Source organism: Canis aureus, chromosome 8 (assembly GCF_053574225.1).
Source record: "Canis aureus isolate CA01 chromosome 8, VMU_Caureus_v.1.0, whole genome shotgun sequence".
In the NCBI taxonomy this organism is placed as follows: Eukaryota; Metazoa; Chordata; class Mammalia; order Carnivora; family Canidae; genus Canis; species Canis aureus.
In genome coordinates, this window is record NC_135618.1 from 54,171,950 (window position 1) to 54,190,974 (window position 19,025).

The 19,025-nt window shown below is 39.7% G+C and overlaps 2 protein-coding genes across 5 annotated transcripts in view; one reads left to right on the forward strand and one right to left on the reverse strand.

The window, feature by feature from the left end:
* The window catches only part of UQCRC2 (ubiquinol-cytochrome c reductase core protein 2), a 25,208-nt gene continuing 6,183 nt past the window's right edge, over nucleotides 1-19,025 (forward strand). For both annotated transcript variants that reach the window (XR_013385027.1, XM_077906933.1), the window contains exons 1-11: nucleotides 1-158; nucleotides 3,210-3,293; nucleotides 3,391-3,540; nucleotides 3,793-3,857; nucleotides 5,615-5,671; nucleotides 5,916-6,040; nucleotides 7,864-7,961; nucleotides 11,131-11,188; nucleotides 14,161-14,256; nucleotides 14,575-14,774; nucleotides 17,982-18,062. Coding sequence is in view for 1 of the 2 variants with exons in the window: in XM_077906933.1 (XP_077763059.1) it covers nucleotides 126-158; nucleotides 3,210-3,293; nucleotides 3,391-3,540; nucleotides 3,793-3,857; nucleotides 5,615-5,671; nucleotides 5,916-6,040; nucleotides 7,864-7,961; nucleotides 11,131-11,188; nucleotides 14,161-14,256; nucleotides 14,575-14,774; nucleotides 17,982-18,062 (1,047 nt within the window). In the remaining variant the exon portion in view is untranslated. The remainder of the gene's footprint in view (nucleotides 159-3,209; nucleotides 3,294-3,390; nucleotides 3,541-3,792; nucleotides 3,858-5,614; nucleotides 5,672-5,915; nucleotides 6,041-7,863; nucleotides 7,962-11,130; nucleotides 11,189-14,160; nucleotides 14,257-14,574; nucleotides 14,775-17,981; nucleotides 18,063-19,025) is intronic.
* The window catches only part of PDZD9 (PDZ domain containing 9), a 23,660-nt gene continuing 19,161 nt past the window's right edge, over nucleotides 14,527-19,025 (reverse strand). For all 3 annotated transcript variants that reach the window (XM_077906941.1, XM_077906939.1, XM_077906938.1), the window contains one exon: nucleotides 14,527-14,859. The gene's annotated coding sequence lies outside the window, so the exon portion shown is untranslated. The remainder of the gene's footprint in view (nucleotides 14,860-19,025) is intronic.

Genomic DNA, 19,025 nt, shown 5'->3' on the forward strand with positions numbered 1-19,025 from the left:
GAGTCCTCTTCACGTCGAAGGCGTGGGAAAGGGCGCGCGGGGGAAGCTGGGAAACTCCTGTCCTCGGCCACCATCTTGCTTTCCTTCAAGCCGGCGGGTCCTGTGGAGCAGAGCAATCTTGAGCCATGAAGCTGCTGAGGAGAGCCGGGTCCCTCTCGGTGAGCACAGCCGGCGGGCATGGGGAAAGGTTGGGGGAGCAGTTTGTCAGGAAGGTGGTACGGACCGGAGGTGCCTGTTGTAGAGTTCCGGGGCCTGAGGCTCCCGCCTGCCCTTCAGCCGAACTCTGCGGGCCAAGGGGTCTGCAAGCTGGGTGAGGGTCGGGCGCTCGAGGCCCATCTCGTGCTACGAGCAGAAGAGACCGAACGCCGGAAAACCTGAAGGGAAAAGTGAAAGGGCTTGAGAACGGAAGTGAAGCGACTCGGTGGAGAGACCGCTGAAGGTCACTGCTGCACTTGGGTGCCCGAGGAGGAAGCCGCGAGTCCTCGGGGGCAGGAGGCCGGCGTCGAGCTAGCCCTCCACCGTTACCCTTCAGCTCTGGCCTCTGCTCTTAGTGTATTACCGAGTGTCAGTCTCTCCAACGGCTAGGTGGGCTTATGAGCGAAATCCTAAGGAAGAAATGAGCTAATGCCTGTGTGAGCTTATGCATAAGTTCTACACCTTGTTATGGTGCCCGAACGGGATAACGTATCTTTCTTGATGTCCTATTAGAGACTTCTAGAAGGGGCTCTTGGTCTGTCCTCGGGAGCTGCTTAAGACTCCTTCTCCAAGGCCAAGCCAAACATAGCTGTCATTGGGGGGAAACTCCTCAAATGTCAGTTTGCTACCGGTGTGGAGCGCTGCTTATCCGGAGTGGAAGTGAGAAACACTTTTAAAAATCTCAGCTGGGGGGATCCCTGGGTGGCGCAGCGGTTTGGCGCCTGCCTTTGGCCCAGGGCGCGATCCTGGAGACCCGGGATCGAATCCCACGTCAGGCTCCCGGTGCATGGGGCCTGCTTCTCCCTCTTCCTGTGTCTCTGCCTCTCTCTCTCTATCATAAATAAATAAAATTAAAAAAAAAAAAATCTCAGCTGGGACGGTTTTGCTCCCAGGGGATAGTTAGCAATATCTGCTTGCTTTTTTTTTCTTCAAGATTTTATTTATTTATTCATGAGAAGAGACAGAGACACAGGCAGAGGGAGAATCAGGCTGCATGCGGGGAGACTGATGTGGGACTGATCCCGGGTCTCCAGGACCAGGCCGTGGGCTGAAGGCAGGTGCCAAACCGCTGAGCCACCCGGGCTGCCCCTTACATTTTGGTTGTAACAACCTGTGGAGGAGCGCAGCTGGCATCTAGAGTCCAAAGGTACTGTTAAAGAGTCTAGTACACAGGCGCGTCCATCCCTCCCACACGCACACAACCAAAACATTAACCTAGCCCAAAATGCTGATAGCATCTGCCTTAGTAGGTGACCAGTAACCTAGACGGAGGTGCAGAAGAACAGGGAATGGAGTTTCCCTGTGCCTAACGTTTAAATACATATACGCTGTAGATTATACAAATGGTTATAATTTAAACTATAATATAGCCTAAATTACACATCCAGGCACACCTAGACAAACCAATGATTAACAACGCTGAGAGCAGCCCAGTTAGACTGACAAAAGACCCCCAAAATATCCATTCCATCCATCCCCACTTTGCAGTAGATTAAAAAAGTCCAAGGTAACAGTTGGGGAGGACCAATGAAAACAAATAGCAGTAAACTTGAAAGCAATTAGTGTTTCTAATTGTATCCCTCATTTGACAAAAGAATAAATTTATACATATTTTGCTATTAGAGTTATCTAGTGATTGTATAACAATTATGGGAGTAATTCTTTGCATCTGATTTGAATGGGACAAATTATAGGCAGTACATAATCAAAGTGTCACTATTTCTTGAGGTGAAAACCCTAAATCTCCCTTGGTAGTGGAACTATAGACTATTATTCATATTTGAACAGCTATGCTCATGTATCTTAAACTTTACTTTTAGAAAATCAAAAGGCAAATCACAAGTAGGGTTAACTATACCACACCCAGGAGACGAAATTGATGGTAAAAAAAAAAAAAAGCTAATTGTAATTTATTGTTAAAAAGTACTAATAACAAGTGAAAACTAGGAACCAACTTAGCACAGCACTGATGTTGAGTATATAACAAAATGCCCTCCAGGACATCACAGAGTAGGGGCATTGCAGCCCCTGATATTAGGGAATCCTCAGGAAACTCCAGCATGTTCACTTGATTTTGGGAAAACATCTCTGCTTAATAACTTCATGAACCTTAGGATGAATTCTGTAGCATTGTGTATCATTACCAAAAGCCAATAAAGTTACACATCTTGGATCCATTATCCAGAATTTAAGAGGACCTTTTTACCTTTCCAGTGGCTGCATATAATGAACTGAGAATCTAGTGTAGCTGCAGCTATGGTTAATTCAGGATGACGTAAATTTGTATTAGTCAAAGAAGTAAAATCCTTGGTTGTGTGGTCTTACCGTAGCACCCAAGAGAATCAAGATACTTTGGAAGTTATTGGGGGCTTGGAGGAAGTTTCCTTGGTATACTATGTCTTTTTTAAAGGTTACTGAAATGATTATGGAGATGAAGGCATTTCACTTGAAAAGTAGACTAAAATGAGACTCTGGGCAGATAAGGGAAACAGTAAAGCGAAAATCTATGAAAGGGAATGGCAGTCCCAAACTTTTTCAAAAAATTTCAAAGCGCTAGAGCCAGAAAGAACCACCTGAACCTTTAATTAGATAGTTAAAAGGGAAAGGGGCACCTGGGGATGGCTCAGTCAGGGTCAGCGAGTCAGGGTCATGATCCCAGGTTACTGGGATTGATGTGGTCCGCTCAGCAGGGGTCAGCTTCTCCCTCTGCCTGCTGCTCCCCCTGCTTATGCTCTCTCTTCCTCTCTTTCTGTCAAATAAATAAATAAAATCTTTTAAAAGGTGGAGGGAGGGAGAAAATACAGTCGTTTTTTACACTTTTAAAAAGTTAATACTGGATTAGATATACCTTTAGCCTCTACAAATCACAAATAGAGATTTAAAAGTGGTTAGGAAATAATGAGCTAAATCCTCCCATGAAGATATTTTATCACTGAATACCTTCTGCTGCTTGGGCACACCAGAATACAAGACATTTGAGAGAAATGTATGTAACCTGTTTTTTCTGTGTTTAGAGATTTTATTCCCTGAAAGTTGCTCCCAAAGTGAAAGCCACAGCTGCCCCTGCAGGAGTGCCTTTACATCCTCAGGACCTTGAGGTTAGTCCCACTGAGTTACTCACTGGAACCCATATACATCTTAGCATCTTTGGAAATATAAAAGCATTGATCACATCTCACTTTATTTTAAATACAGTTTACCAAATTACCAAATGGCTTAGTGATTGCTTCTCTGGAAAACTATGCTCCTGCATCAAGAATTGGTTTGTTTATTAAAGCAGGCAGTAGATATGAGGACTCCAACCACTTAGGAACCTCTCATTTGCTTCGTCTTGCATCCAGTTTGGTAAGCATCTTTACTACCTCACTCTGTTCAGGAATGCTATGGTATCGTGGTCCTATGGAAAAGAGAAACTATTGTGTGCTTCTTGGCAAACTTCACTTTATAATTCTTAAAGCTGAAAAAAGGATCCACTGTTAAGGTAAAGTTCTTTTTGAATCTAATCATAATTAGACATTAAATTGTGATATAGCATGATGTTTGCAAACTTGGCATTAAAAAATTACTGAAAGTACAGTTGTTCCTTTTTTTTTCTAGACTACAAAAGGAGCTTCATCTTTCAAGATAACCCGTGGAATTGAAGCAGTTGGTGGTAAATTAAGGTTTGTTTAAAATAAGTAACAGGAAATAAATAGTGAAAACACTAGAAAGTATTCAACCATAAGGGATTTTTTCTCTATTATCAAGGCATGAAGGATGTGTTAAACAGACACAGCAGGAGAAGGCTAATGAATTTTACCATATCAAAATTAAAACTTCTTTATGCCTTAAAACATCTTTATGCCTTAAAGTGAAAATTCAAGTAACTGGTAGTAAATGTTTGCAACATAACAGAAAGAGGAAAAATAAAGAACTATATGTTAAGAGAAGACAAGTAAATAGAAAATGGATAGACAAAGGATGGAAACAGGCTCTTCCCAGAAAAGGAAGCCAGAAACACTGAGATTTACCTGTAATCACAGTCTGATGCCATAACCTATCAGATTTATATACTGTGTTGGCGGTGTTAAGGAAGAGGGAGACTGTCTTCTACAATTAGTGGAATAAATTGATAAAACTACTTAGAAAAGAATTAAGGAAAATCTAGTAACATTGAAAAGGAGCATATCTTACAACTTCTGTTTTTAATCCACCTGTACAAAGGTACCATTTTTTTTTTTTTAAAAGACTGGAAACAATCTAAATGCTATCTTCAGGGAAATGGGATAAATAAAGTATGATCTAGTGATATGACAAGACTAGTAGTACAAAGCAATTAAGGGATAAGCTAGATCATTCCAATGAAATGTTTTGTGGAACAGTGAGATATTTTTAAGGCAGGAGGCATTTATTACTTTTTTTAAAACAATACACAATGCTTATTACAATTGGTTGTCTCTAGAGTGGGAAGAGGGGATTGAGGTTAGCAGGAGAAGGGTACAAAGAGATCTTCAGCTTTAATTGCCATTTTTTTTTTAAGTTGTGGTAAAATATACTTTAAATTTACTGCTTTAGGGATTCCCTGGGTGGCGCAGAGGTTTAGCGCCTGCCTTTGGCCCAGGGCGCGATTCTGGAGACCCAGGATCAAATCCCACGTGGGGCTCCTGGTACATGGAGCCTGCTTCTCCCTCTGCCTGTGTCTCTGCGCCTCTCTCTCTCTCTCTCTCTCTCTCTGTGACTATCATAAAAAAATAAAATTAAAAAAAAAAAGATTAAAAAAAAAATTTACTGCTTTAAATATACGGGTCTTTGGTGTGAAGTGACTTTAAGAAACTCTACTACCATCCATCTCCAGAATGTTATGTTCCCCAACTGAAACTCTCTAGCTATTAAACAGTAACTCCTGGGGCACCTGGGTGGCTCAGTCAGTTAGGTATCCACCTTAAGCTTAGGTCATGATCTCAGGGTCCCGGGATCAAGCCCCCACATTGGGCTCCCTGCTCAGCAAGGAGCCCGCTTCTCCTTCTCCCTCTGCTGCTCCCCCTGCTTATGTTCTCTCTGTCAAATGAATAAGTAAAATCTTTATAAATAATAAGCAGTAAATTCCCACTCTCTTCCCACAACCTCCTACAATGACCATTCTATGTTCTATGATGTTGACTTCTCTAGGTTCTTCCTGAAAGTGGAATCACAGTGTTTGTTCTTCCAAGACTGACTTATTTCACTTAGCAGAATGTCTTCAAGGTGCATCCATGTATAACATGTCAAGATTTCCTTCCTTGAAAATATTTTCTTAAATATTTTATATTTTAGCTGATGAATATGTGTATTTTTATACCTCAAAATAATTTTTCCAAAGGAATTGGTTGATGTAGCAAAGATGTAAGGAGAGCTTATTCTTCTGATTTAGATAAATCACTGTAATTTATTTCTGACGCAGTGTGACTTCAACCAGGGAAAATATGGCCTACACTGTGGAATGCCTGCGGGATGATGTGTAAGTACCTGCATGTGTTGAGGACATCTGCTTTTAAAGAAACACTTAGCCGCTCAGTTCTTGTCTCTTTTTAATGTGGCATTTTATGACCTCTGATTTTGGTTTTAGGCTCTTAGTCACAAACTGTAGAACATTGTGCTTACCATAAGTCCAAAACTTAATATATGAGAACATTACATTTACAGAGCATGGACGTTGGTTTTAAATTTTTGGCTCAAAACTCTCATCTTGATATCTTCTGTAGTGATATTCTAATGGAGTTCCTGCTCAATGTCACCACATCACCAGAATTTCGTCGTTGGGAAGTGGCTGCCCTTCAGTCTCAGCTAAGGATTGACAAAGCTGTGGCTTTTCAGAACCCACAGGCTCGTAAGTACATTTTCTGATCCTGCTTCAGTTGTTCTAAGATATTGGGTTTTAGAGAAAATCAATTTGTGGAGGAAAGAAATTGCTATTGAATTTTTCTCTGCTTGGGTTTAAAAATGCCTTTTCCAAAAATTTGTCTAATATCTTAACCTATCTTTTCGTGTGTTTCTAAATGTTGATATTCTTGATTATTTTTCATCTTTGATGTATGTATAGAACCCCTATTTTGAAGAATACAGTGTTTCCATGGGGAGCCTTCTTCTCCCTCTGCCTATATCTCTGCTTCTCTCTCTGTGTGTCTCATGAATAAATTAATAAAATCTTTGAAAAAGAAAAAAGAAAAAAGAATACAGTGTTTTTTTCAATAGTTTGTTAACGGCAAATCCTGCAGCAGTTCAGGGCTGCTGCTACTGTTGCTATTATTATTTAGCCACTTACCTTTACTGGATCTTTCCAAAGTAAACAATTTAACTTTTTAAAAAATAGGGACTTTCTGGTATTCATATGATCTTGACAAGTATAATCAACAAAACAAACTAGTAAATAAGTACCACGGATTCTTGCAAGTCCTACAACTTCTGGCAGGAGCAGAAGTGTGCAGGTGGGCCACTCAGGTCGAAACAGGTGACTGGCTGCCAGGGCCTAGCATGGGATGGGATTTGCTCAAGTGTCTGCAACAAATGAGAGCTTGATTTAGGTTAGCTAATCTATTTCACAGTGATACCCTGTTTTACAAAGGAGTATGATCTTTCTTAAAATTGCAGAAAAAATGACTTCTGTATCAACAGTGGCTTCTTCCCTGCTGTTAGCAGTGAGGGTCCAGCCCTCATCCTTTCTGCCTGCACAGTTACTACTGTCTCCTGGCTGGTGTCTGCCACGTCTGCCTCTTTAGTCCATCTACCACATCCCATTAGAGCAATCCTTCTGACATGAATATCCTTTCAAGGCTTCTTCTTATCCTTCATGTAACCTATATGTTCGCTTTCACAGTCTGGCCCTGGCCTACCTTTCTTGCCTCTTGCTCTGCCTTGTTCCCTTCTAGCTGCAGTTCCCTTTGAATCCATTGTTGTGCTTTATGCTACTGTCTGTTTTCTCTGCCTGAGATGCCCCTCTCTCATCATTCCTCTAGTAAACACCTACTCATTCTGTAAAGACTCATGCCCAGATTTTACTTCTTCTACTCCTTTCCAATCCCCACTGCTTTTCCCTTGCATCCCTGATGCTCTTTTGATCTGCTGGCATCACACCCATAATGCTTTATTTCAGTGTTCCCTCTAGGCATTTTGAGGGCAGGCATTTTGTCTCCCTCATTTCTCTATTTCCAGCACCTAGCAGGGCCTGGCATGGGAGATTACCCAGTTAGTGAGTAAATAAAGGGACATACCCCAGTCAAACAAGGTATGACTGAAGTAGGAAGGCAGGGACAGGGACAGTGCAGCAGTGAGGACAACTCAACTTAACACTGGCACTGGCGTGTATCTTAACCTGACAACTCATTACTTAGCCTAGAAGTAACATTCAGGTAAATGACTTATCCAAGGTCACATGGCACATCAGGCAGGGCTACAACTAGAGTCAGACTTGCTGAAACCCAGGCTATTATACTTTCTAGTGATAGGCGAGCCCTGGTGTGTAGAAGCTGCTGCCAAGTAATTTCCTATTTTTCTCAGCACATTCGCCTGCCAGAGTTTTAAATTTCAAGCCCTCTTAACACTTGAATGGCATAAGGTGACCAAAATTGTATAGACTAGTTGCTTTCTAGGTTCTAAAAACGTTATTCTTATTTGAATTATGTTCCTACAAATGCTTCTTTACTTATTTTACAGATGTCCTTGAAAATTTGCATGCTGCAGCTTACCGAAATGCCTTGGCTAATTCCCTGTACTGTCCTGACTACAGGATTGGAAAAGTGACACCAGATGAGGTACTGATAAAACACATTACATTTTCAAATGTGCTTATTTTCACATGAAATTGAACATCCATCTGCCATTTCAGGTTTATTTGTTAACGTTTCTTTTTATCTTCAAATTTTAAAGACTCACCTGCTGGCTTTATTATTTTTATCAGCTTGGCTTTTTTTTTTTTTCCCTAAGATTTATTTATTTATTTATGATAGACGTAGAGAGAGAGAGAGGCAGAGAGAGAAGCAGGCTCCATGCCGGGAGCCCGACGTGGGACTCGATCCCGGGACTCCAGGATTGCGCCCTGGGCCAAAGGCAGGCACCAAACCACTGAGCCACCCAGGGATCCCCTCAGCTTGGCTTTTTAAATAAAATTTTATCTGAACAATTTTCACAGCTTTTATCATAAAAGGGACATGTTCATTTCAGAAAATCCAGAAAATAAAAACAAGCAAAAAAGGAAAACCTCTCACATACCTAAAGGCACTGAATGTGAATGCCTTTTTCAGGACCTTTTTCTATGTGTATTTATCTTATTTAAACAGTATTTAAATGTTAAATTTCATAATCTTGTGACCAGAAGTCTTCCTGTAACTCCTCTGAATATGCAGTTAGGAATAAACCCACATCACCTCCCATCCATCATCAGCCTGCTTGGTAGCTCATTTGCCTCATCCAGCAGATTGGCCTTACTTTGCTGCCAGGACAGATTTGTCACATGTCACAGCTATATATATAATGTAAAACTTCACTTCCAGAATGTGAAACCTGCAAGTGTAGATACGTGTATATAATCTTAATTTTCTACTCCTATGACCTTGGAAAAAAAATTTATCAAAAGACATTAAAAGAAAAATTGGGAACTATCAATATTTGCAAAGTATATACAGCTCGGAAGTTAGGTTTTATTCTCATTTCATTTCTGGTTAGCCACTAGAGAAAACTGAACTGTATATCTTCTCTCTTTACTCTTATTTCCCAGTTGGAAAACTATACACTTATCAATCAACAGTTTAATGCCTACCATTCATATGACACGTTTTTGTTTTTAAGATTTGTTTATTTTTTTATTTTTCTTAAGATTTTATCTATCCACTTGAGAGAGTGCGCACATGAGTGCCTTCGAGCTGAGGGGGGGAAGGGGCAGAGGCAGAGGAAGAAACAGACTCCCTGCTGAGCAGGGAGCCTGATGTGGGACTCGATCCCAGGACCCTAAGACCATGACCCAAGCCAAAGGCAGATGCTTAACTGACTAAGCCACCTAGGCACCCAATATTTTATTATTTATTTGACAAAGAGTACACACATGAGAGAGAACACAAGCAGGGGAGGAGTAGAGAGAGAGGGAGAACCAGACTTCCCACTGAGCAGGGAGCCTGATATGGGACTTGATCCCAGGGCCCCAGGATCATGACCTGAGCTAAAGGCAGACTTTAACCGAGCCACCCAGGCACCCCATATAGCACTTTTAAAAATTTATAACTGGAAAGAGTGTACATGCAAAACATTTATCCACAGGGATATCTATTGTAGCATGTTTATAATGGTGAAAAATTAGACACAAGTTAAATATCCAAATTTAGAGGACTAGTTAAGCAACTTATTAATTATCTATGAAATGGAATGGAATGCTATACAGCCATTCAAAAATATTGGTATGGGAAAATTCCATAGCATATTGTCAAGTTAGAAAATGGAATTTATCATCACTTGGCCTTTTGGCTAAGATCAAGTGTAGAAAATGGAATTTGTGAATAGGATATACCATAGGACCTCAATTTTTTAAAAATAAGGTGTGTTGGGGGGGTTGTTAATGTGTGCACGCACTTGCGTGTGTGTTTATCCTGGACAAATACCAAGGTGTTAACCATGGTTATTTCAAAGTTATTAGCATATTTAAATGTGTCCTTAGTCTAAAGGAAGTTCTAAAGAAATTGGTGCTAAAATACCTTGAGCGATGGTGGCATTCCAAGAATATGATTCCAAGGTGACTCCCAAGATGTAGGCACCATTCACTCTAGGGCACAGATTCTGGTAACTTGATTCCGTCACGTTACCTTAGCCTAAGGGATTCTCAACATTATGACCCATTTCCAAGGAACCTTTTTTAGCCAATTTTTTCTATTCTTGACTCACAGTGAATTTTTAATATCAGATACACGGCCTATCTAGGTTTACATATGTACATTTACTACGTGTTTGTGTTTTATATTTAAAGGAATAAAATGGTTTTTTGCTCCTGAGAGCCAGTTTTCACTCCCTTGGAAGCAACAGTGTTCCTATTGAGAACAGGTTTTAGCTCTACTGTAGAATGTTAATAGTACTCTCTTACTATCTGTATAAAGAAAGAAATCTGATGCACATCTGCTAAAATCACATTATAATAAAAATGATAAACTTAGCCTCATTTTTTTCAAGTTTAAACCAGTGTGTGCTCTAATGTTTTTTAAATTCCTTCTTTTCGGGATCCCTGGGTGGTGCAGCGGTTTGGCGCCTGCCTTTAGCCCAGGGCACGATCCTGGAGACCCGGGATTGAATCCCACGTCGGGCTCCCGGTGCATGGGGCCTGCTTCTCCCTCTGCCTGTGTCTCTGCCTCTCTCTCTCTCTCTCTCTGTGTGACTATCATAAATTAAAAAAAAAAAAAAAATTCCTTCTTTTCAGTGCAGCTTTATTGAGGTAAAATTAATGTACCATACAATTCACCTACTTAAAATGTACAATTCAGGGGTGCCCGGGTGGCTCATGTGGTGATGTGTCTGACTCTTGGTTTTGGCTCAGATCATGGTGTGAGGGTTGTGAGATCAAGAGTCCAGTGTCAGCTCCACACTGGGCATGGAGTCTGCTTGAGATTCTTTCTCCCTCGGCCCCTTCCCCCACTCGTGCCCATGCATGTGCTCTCTTGATCTCTCTCTAAAATAAATAAAGCCTTAAAAAAAAATAAAGTGCACAATTCAGTAGTTTTCACTATATTCACAGCCATGTAACCATTACCACCATTAAGTTCTAGTTCTTTTAAGCAATAGTTTAAAAAAAAAAAAAGCAGTGTAATTCAACACCGGGTAGTCAGTAGTTCACTATAGCAACTTTTAAGCCTGAGTATTTATTTTCTTTGGACCTGCAGTTTTAGTTTTTTACAGCTTTTTGTATTTAGACCAATATAACCTCACAAATGTTCTTAATTTCCTCAGTTGCATTACTATGTTCAGAACCATTTCACAAGTGCAAGAATGGCTTTGATTGGACTTGGTAAGTTGGGAATTGCTTCATGTCCTTCTCTTTCTTTAAGAGTAGTCTTTTAATCTGTAATTACATGAGCACAGGATTAAACCAAATTTGATAACTCGGTCCTCTGTTTATGTCAGATAGGGACTGTATGATAGGATTTTAATGGGTAGGTTCTTTTGTTTTAGTAAAAGCAGCATCCAACATTTAACTATAAGTTTACAGCTTTTATCATAAAAGGGACATGTTCATTTCAGAAAATCCAGAAAACAAAAACAAGCAAAAAATGGCTTTGAGTTCATTACAGTATTTGAAAAATCTATGACAAAGGGCAAATTTCTCTAAGCAAAGTGCTTTTACAAGTTTTTTGTTTATGTTTCAAAGAAGTATAACTTAATTGAAAATAGACAAGAGGCATGAACAGACAAATCATGGGGAAAATGTGTGTGTAGCCAATTGTTGTAAAAGATAGCCTTGCTAATAGTGAAATTGGCAAAAATTAAAAGATCGATGCTGCCCAGTATTAACCAGGATATGGAGAAATTAAGCACTCAAAAATTGTCAGTAGGAGTATAAACTGGTACATTTTTGGACGTCTATTTAAATATATTAAAGTTTTAAATATTGATATTTTTAGACCCAGCAATTTTACTTTTAAGCATTTTTCATACAAAGCAGTTGGTCAAGTTTACAAAACAGTTGCACAAAGGTATTATTTACAGTGTTGTTTTTTGGTTCATTCATTTTGTAAATAACGGCTTAATTGAGGTATTAATTCAAATACCATAAAATCCACCTTTTTAAAGTATACAGTTCCTTGAGCTTTATTATATTCAGAATGCTGTAACTATTACCACTATCTAATTTCAGAACATTTTTATCATACCCCCCCCCCCCCCCCCCAAGAAAAACTCTGCCTTCACTGTAGTCACTCCTTACTCCATCTCCTCCTTGCCTCTGGTGACCACTGACCTGCTTATTGTCTCTGTACAGTTGGCTTGTCTGGATAGTTAATGTAAATGGAGTCCTACAGTGTATGGCCTTTTATAGCTGACTTTTTAAAGATTTCTTTTTTATTCATTAGAGAGAGAGCACAAGCAGGGCAAGAGGCAGAGGGAGAGAGAGAAGCAAACTTCCCATGGAGCAGGAAGCCCAACTCGGGACTCAATTCCAGGACTGTGAGATCATGACCTGAGCCAAAGGCAGACCGTTAACCATATAAGCCACCCAGGCACCCTATAGCAGACTTCTTTCACTTAACATAATGTTTCCAAGTACATCCATACTGTAGCAAGTACCAATGTTCCTTGGCAAAGTACCCTTTCCTGGCAAAAATAGTCCATTATCACCTTTTGTTCATCAGTTTGTCACTTGGGCATTTGAGTTGTTTTCACCTTTTGGCTATTGTAAATATAAACATTGATGTATAAGGTTTAGGTAAAACGCCTGTTTTTAATTCTTTGGGGTATATTATTAGAAGTAAAATTGCCAGGATCTGGGATCCCTGGGTGGCACAGCGGTTTGGCGCCTGCCTTTGGCCCAGGGCGCGATCCTGGAGACCCGGGATTGAATCCCACATCGGGCTCCCGGTGCATGGAGCCTGCTTCTCCCTCTGCCTGTGTCTCTGCCTCTCTCTCTCTCTGTAACTATCATAAATAAATAAAAATTAAAAAAGAAGTAAAATTGCCAGGATCTATGGTAACTGTTAACCATTTGTGGAACTGCCGGACTGTTTCCAAGACAGTTGAACCATTTTGAACCCCACTGACAATGCACAAGAGTTCCATTATCTCCACTTCTTCACCAGTACTTACTTTTATCAGTCTTTTTGATGACATCCTAGTGTCTATGAAGCGGTATCTCCTTGTGGTTTTGATTTGCATCTCCCTAATAACTAATACCATTGAACATCTTCACTTTTTGGGCATTTGTATATCTTCTTTGAAGAAATGTCTATTCAAGTCCTTTGCCTATTTTTGAATTGGGTTGTCCTTATTTTTGAGTTGTAAGAGTTTTTTTATATATATCTTGGATATTAAATCTTTATCAGTTATATCATTTGCAGACATTTTTTTCCCCATTCTTTGGCTCCATTTCACTCTTGATAGTGTTCTTTGATCATATATATATACACACACCTACATGTGTGTGTATGGAATATTATTACTCAGCCATTAAAAAAAATGAAATTTTGTTGTTGGCAACAGCGTGAATGGAACTAGAGGGCATTATGCTAATGAAATAAGTCAGAGAAAGACAAATATTATGATTTCATTCATAGGTGGAATTTAAGAAACAAAACAGATGAACATAGGGGAAGGGAAGGAAAATTAAAATAAGATGAAATCAGAGGGAGACAAACCATGAGAGACTCTTAACTATAGGAAACAGGGTCGCTGGAGGGGAAGTAGGGAGAGGGGATGAAGTTACTGGATGATGGACATTAAGGAGGGCACGTGGTATAATGAGCACTGGGTGGTATATGCAACTGATGAATCACTAAACTCTACCTCTGAAACTAATATACTATGTCAATTAATTGATTTTAAATATTAAAGTGTTCTTTGATGCACAATGCAATACTGTTTTAATAGTCAATGATTGGAAACATGCTAATGTCCATCTAGAAGGGATTGATTAAATAAATGATAGTACATCCATATTAAGGAATTCTTTATAGTCATTAAATGTTTTGCTGTAGACCACTCACTCAGATATAAATTACCAAAAACAAGTTAGAAGCGATATGAATAGAATAACACCATTTTAAAAGGAAAAGAAAATGAGGAGTACGTATGTAGAAAAAGTGCTAGATGAATATGTATTAGTAAACTGTAAGTGGACTCTCTGGGAGAGTAGCACTGTGGGGGGCTCTTGTTTTCTTTACTATTTCTGTAATAACTTGAATTGTATAATCACGTATTTTTAAAACCTATATGTTATAATTGTATTTTAAAAACTATGGTTCTGGCTTGATTTTGTTTCTATTGAAATAGGTGTGGGTCACCCTGTTCTAAAGCAAGTTGCGGAACAGTTTCTCAACATGAGGGGCGGGCTTGGTTTACCTGGTGCAAAGGCCAGATACCGTGGAGGTAAGCATTTTGTTCTGTTAGAGCTGATTTATCAGAAGGACGTTCCCCTTCAGAATAGCATAATGGAGTGGGATAGGCCTGATTACTTACCACCAAACAGACTCAGTATAGAAGGGAAAGACTAGATTGTTTGGGTGTTGTGTATTAAATATGTTTCATGTGTGTGTTATGGGGAGAACAGGATGGCATGCTGAGAGCACCAGGCCACAGAAAATCTTAATCTTAGTGGGTTAATACTTCGTCATAGAAAATATGAAAGAATAAAACAAGTGATGACAAAGCCCCTTTATTCTTTACTCTCTCCTTATGTGGTACCAGGTGAAATCCGAGAGCAGAATGGAGACAGTCTTGTTCATGCGGCTCTTGTAGCAGAAGGTGCTGCCATAGGAAGTACAGAAGCAAATGCATTTAGTGTTCTCCAGTATGTCCTTGGTGCTGGACCACACGTCAAGAGGGGCAGCAATCCCACCAGTTCCCTATACCAGGCTGTTGCCAAGGGAGTTCACCAGCCATTTGATGTGAGTCTGAGTAGTCAACATCTCTCCTTTTTGTTTTTAAAGGCTTACTGTGTATGATGTAGTCCTGTTACTCTGCTCTTAAAATCTAAGGTAAGAACAAAGAAAATCTTTGTAAAATTGAAGAGATAGGGTCTAATAGAAAACTTCCTCTCTTTTCAATTATTCTAATATAGAAAGAAGGAAATGCTTAAAAATTAGAAACTTCATACTTCAGTTCCCTTTAGAACAAAATTTTAGATATTAAATATTTTCCTAGATTGTAATTAGTCTATTTTCTAAGTTTTCTTCTGTCATTTTGTGTTCTTGTGGCTACTTCATGATTTTTTTTTTTTTTTTTAAGATTTTATTTGTTTATTCATGAGAGAGAGAGACAAAGACAGGCAGAGGGAGAAACAGGCTCCATGAGGGGAACCTGATGCGGGACTCGATCCCAGGACCTCAGGATCATGACCTGAGCCAAAGGCAGACACTCAACCACTGAGCCTTCCAGGCACCCCTACTTCATGAATTTCATTGCTCTTCATGTTTTCCCACCAGATGTATATCATACACGAAAAACTTTACAGACTTATCCCTCCAATTTGAGATTTAAAAAGAAATTGTAACAAAAAGCCATGTTACTCTAGAACACACTTTTTATGACAGAAAAACTTTCAAAATAATGATATTCAAATCAAGAGAATGTAAAATGTCAGCAGTTACTAATTTAATGAATGACCATTGTTTGGCCAATGTAATACCCCACATGGCCTTCAATGATAAGCCTTTAAAGGGCAACAAATATACTAAATTATAGGATTTAATATTGTTCACGATTTTACAACAGTACATGGCACAAGTAGGTAGCCTTTGACCATTGGACACTTGAGTAGAATTAAAATCACCTCACTTTTCATTCCTCTGTTTAATATTGTCAACATAAGATGAACAGACCTTTTAGAATCTCTGAAGCTAAGAAAATTTTATTGGAGCACAAGTCAGGACACCTTGCCCAGGAAACATGTTCTTCACAGGGAAGAAAGTGCTCTGTAGAATGAACAGTTTCTACAGAATCATATACTTTTTATATCTCGTAAAACCTTAAAAGATCATAGAATAGCATCTGGGCAGGAATCATGAGTTTTACTATAAAGAAGTGCAGGGGGTATGAGCACTGATCGGTATCTTAAGGACAACATAGTTTCCTTTAGGCTACTCATTCACAAAGCAGATGTACAGTGATATGTGGCAGGCCATAAATCAGGCTTTTGGTTTGAGGAAAGTTTATTATGTATGGTCATGTTGACTTAGAAATCTAAAATGGGGGATCCCTGGGTGGCGCAGCGGTTTAGCGCCTGCCTTTGGCCCAGGGCGCGATCCTGGAGATCCGGGATCGAATCCCACGTCAGGCTCCCGGTGCATGGAGCCTGCTTCTCCCTCTGCCTTGTGTCTCTGCCTCTCTCTCTCTCTCTCTCACTGTGTGCCTATCATAAATAAATTAAAAAAAAAAAAAATTAAAAAAGAAATCTAAAATGGTTCTCCTGTATATCAAGCCTTGAGAGAGTTTTTCTCTCTTACATAATAGTTTTCAAACTTTTTTCTTTTTCTAAGTAGAGGAACCTTTTTTATCCCATACAGTTTCCCAACTGCAATGCTGAGCATAAAAATTTTCACTTTTAAATAAATTTTTAATGTTTACTTAACATTGAAAGCCTTGGAACCTTCTGTACAGAACCATGGAGTTCCCTCCTGGAGCACAGTTTGAAAACCATTACCTTAAATTAGTCCTACATTAAATTTAGCTGCTGCTTTTTAAATTCCCTCTACAATTTCTCTCTCCTGGTTCATGGTCTGCTCTGTTCTCTTCATGCTAGTCTTCACCATTGAATATTAATGATGCTTCTGGGTGGATGGAGTTTAATCCCAGTGATGTAATTTTTTTTTTAAATTTTTATTTATTTATGATAGTCACAGAGAGAGAGAGAGGCAGAGACATAGGCAGAGGGAGAAGCAGGCTCCATGCACCGGGAGCCCGATGTGGGACTCGATCCCGGGTCTCCAGGATCGCGCCCTGGGCCAAAGGCAGGTGCCAAACCGCTGCGCCACCCAGGGATCCCCCCAGTGATGTAATTTAACAGAAATTCCTACTTTAGCATTTGGCCAGAAATTTGAGGTATGAACAAGAGAGTCTCAAAAAGGTAATTAAACTTCAAAACATTAAAGAACATTTCTTCTTGTGCTCTATATGGGCTGAGCTAGTGGTTCTCAAATTTTAACATGCATAAGAATCACCTAGAATTATTTTTGAAATGTGGCTTTTCCAGATTGCATCTATAGGGATCTGAGTGAGTAAATCTGTTAGAGGAATTTGAAAGTCTGTATTTTTAATAACAGATCAGGTGATCTTTATGTAAATCATCTTCATAAACACTGGCAAACATGATACTAAGCATTTGCGATCACCTTCCAGAACTTAACACTCTGCTCAGACTGCAGGCAGCAGTACCCCTGCTATCCAGAGACCTGTGGCTGCCTTGGATACCTGAATAACATCCACTAAGCAGACATTTCCCCCCAACCCTTTAACTTTGTGTAGAAGTGTACGTGAACTGGTTAAAAAAAAAAAAAAGTCACCAGCAGTAGCAGAGGGAAGAAAGCAGGTTTGTTTAATGCCAAAGCCCACAGTCTGTACCATTCAGCCATAATAATTGTCACAAAGTAATATTTACATTAACCTTTAATCATCAAAGGTTAGAAAATACTCAGAAAGTGAAGCAAGCAATCTGTTTAATAAATATTTAAATGAAAAAAGTTAAAACCATTATGGTTTCAAAAGAAGTAACCTGGGGACCCCTGGGTGGCTCAGCGGTTGAGCGTCTGCCTTCAGCTTAGGATGTGATTGATCCTGGAGTCCAGGGATTGAGTCCTACATCAGGCAACCTGCATGGAGTCTGCTTCTACCTCTGCCTGTGTCTGCCTCTCTCTCTCTCTCTGTCTCTCTCTCTCTCTCTCTCTCTCTCTCTCTCTCTGTCTCTCATGAATAAATAAAATCTTTAAAACAAAACAAAAGTAACCTGTACATGAAACACTTCAGTCTGATATAGCTGGTTATGTGAAATACTAGTTTCTCTTGCTTATACTCTGAAGGTCCCAAATTTTCGTCTCTTTGGAAAATTGTGTCCTTTTACCTGATAAAGTGACATGCAGTAAAATTTCATTATATTTCAGGTTTCTGCTTTTAACGCTAGTTACTCTGATTCCGGCCTCTTTGGGATTTACACTATCTCACAGGCTCCTGCAGCTGGAGATGTAAGTTGCAAACTCACTATCTCTCAAAAGTGTCTTTCCTCCATTAACATTTTTCTAGTAAAAATAGGGAGTGTTTGAAAGCCATGACTTACTGGAGCTCTTTATATAGTGGATCTCATTAGAGTGTGTCTGCTGTGCAAGGAACTTACAAATGTATACTTCTGCTTTCAGGGAAAAGGGAGGAAGTGTCTCCTTGGTATTTTGGTTCTGTTTTGACAGGTGGCATTGAGTTGTTTCTGGGACCTCTCATTGAGAACTCCAGTGACATCAAGGCCAGAGTTTTCAGTACAGAAATTGTGCTGAAGTCAGGATAGTGTGTGAAAGATTGTAGGAGAAGAAAACCAAAGCTCCAGTTCTGGGGCGTGCCACCAAGTGACTAAGGAAAATGGACCAAAAAACAGAAAGAAAAAGAAGAGAAACTGAAATTTTTGGAGACCAGAAAAGAGAGAACAGTTAACACCATTTTGATCCAATCTGAATTAATGTCCATTTAGTTACCACAGAGAGCCCCAATAGTTAATAATAAACCAGGACATCATTGGTAATAGAGTTTTTACCAGAGTGTTTAGAAGTGTTAAGGAATGAATGAGAAGAAAGAAATGTGAGGTTGGCATAGGCAAGTGGAGCTCAGACTTACTGGGTGGTAGTTTTAGGAGAGCTTACACTGAGAGATTAAGTTGGGAGAGAATTCATACCTAACGGAAAGAAAGATGGGAGCAGGTGTAGTTGCTAGGAAATTTAAAATGGATCAGGTCTGAAAAAGTGCAAACAGGTGGGATACAGAGTATACAAGTGGACATTGTAGCCTTGGACACAAACGCTGATGTTTTGGAGGATATTGGAAAGATGCAAAAGTACATCCCAGTGAGGAAGCTAAGTCAGATCTTGAGAGTAAGAGAAGGCAGGAGAGTTTAAATAATGGGATTTGGGACAAGTGAATGGCTGGATACACACAGAGTGGGG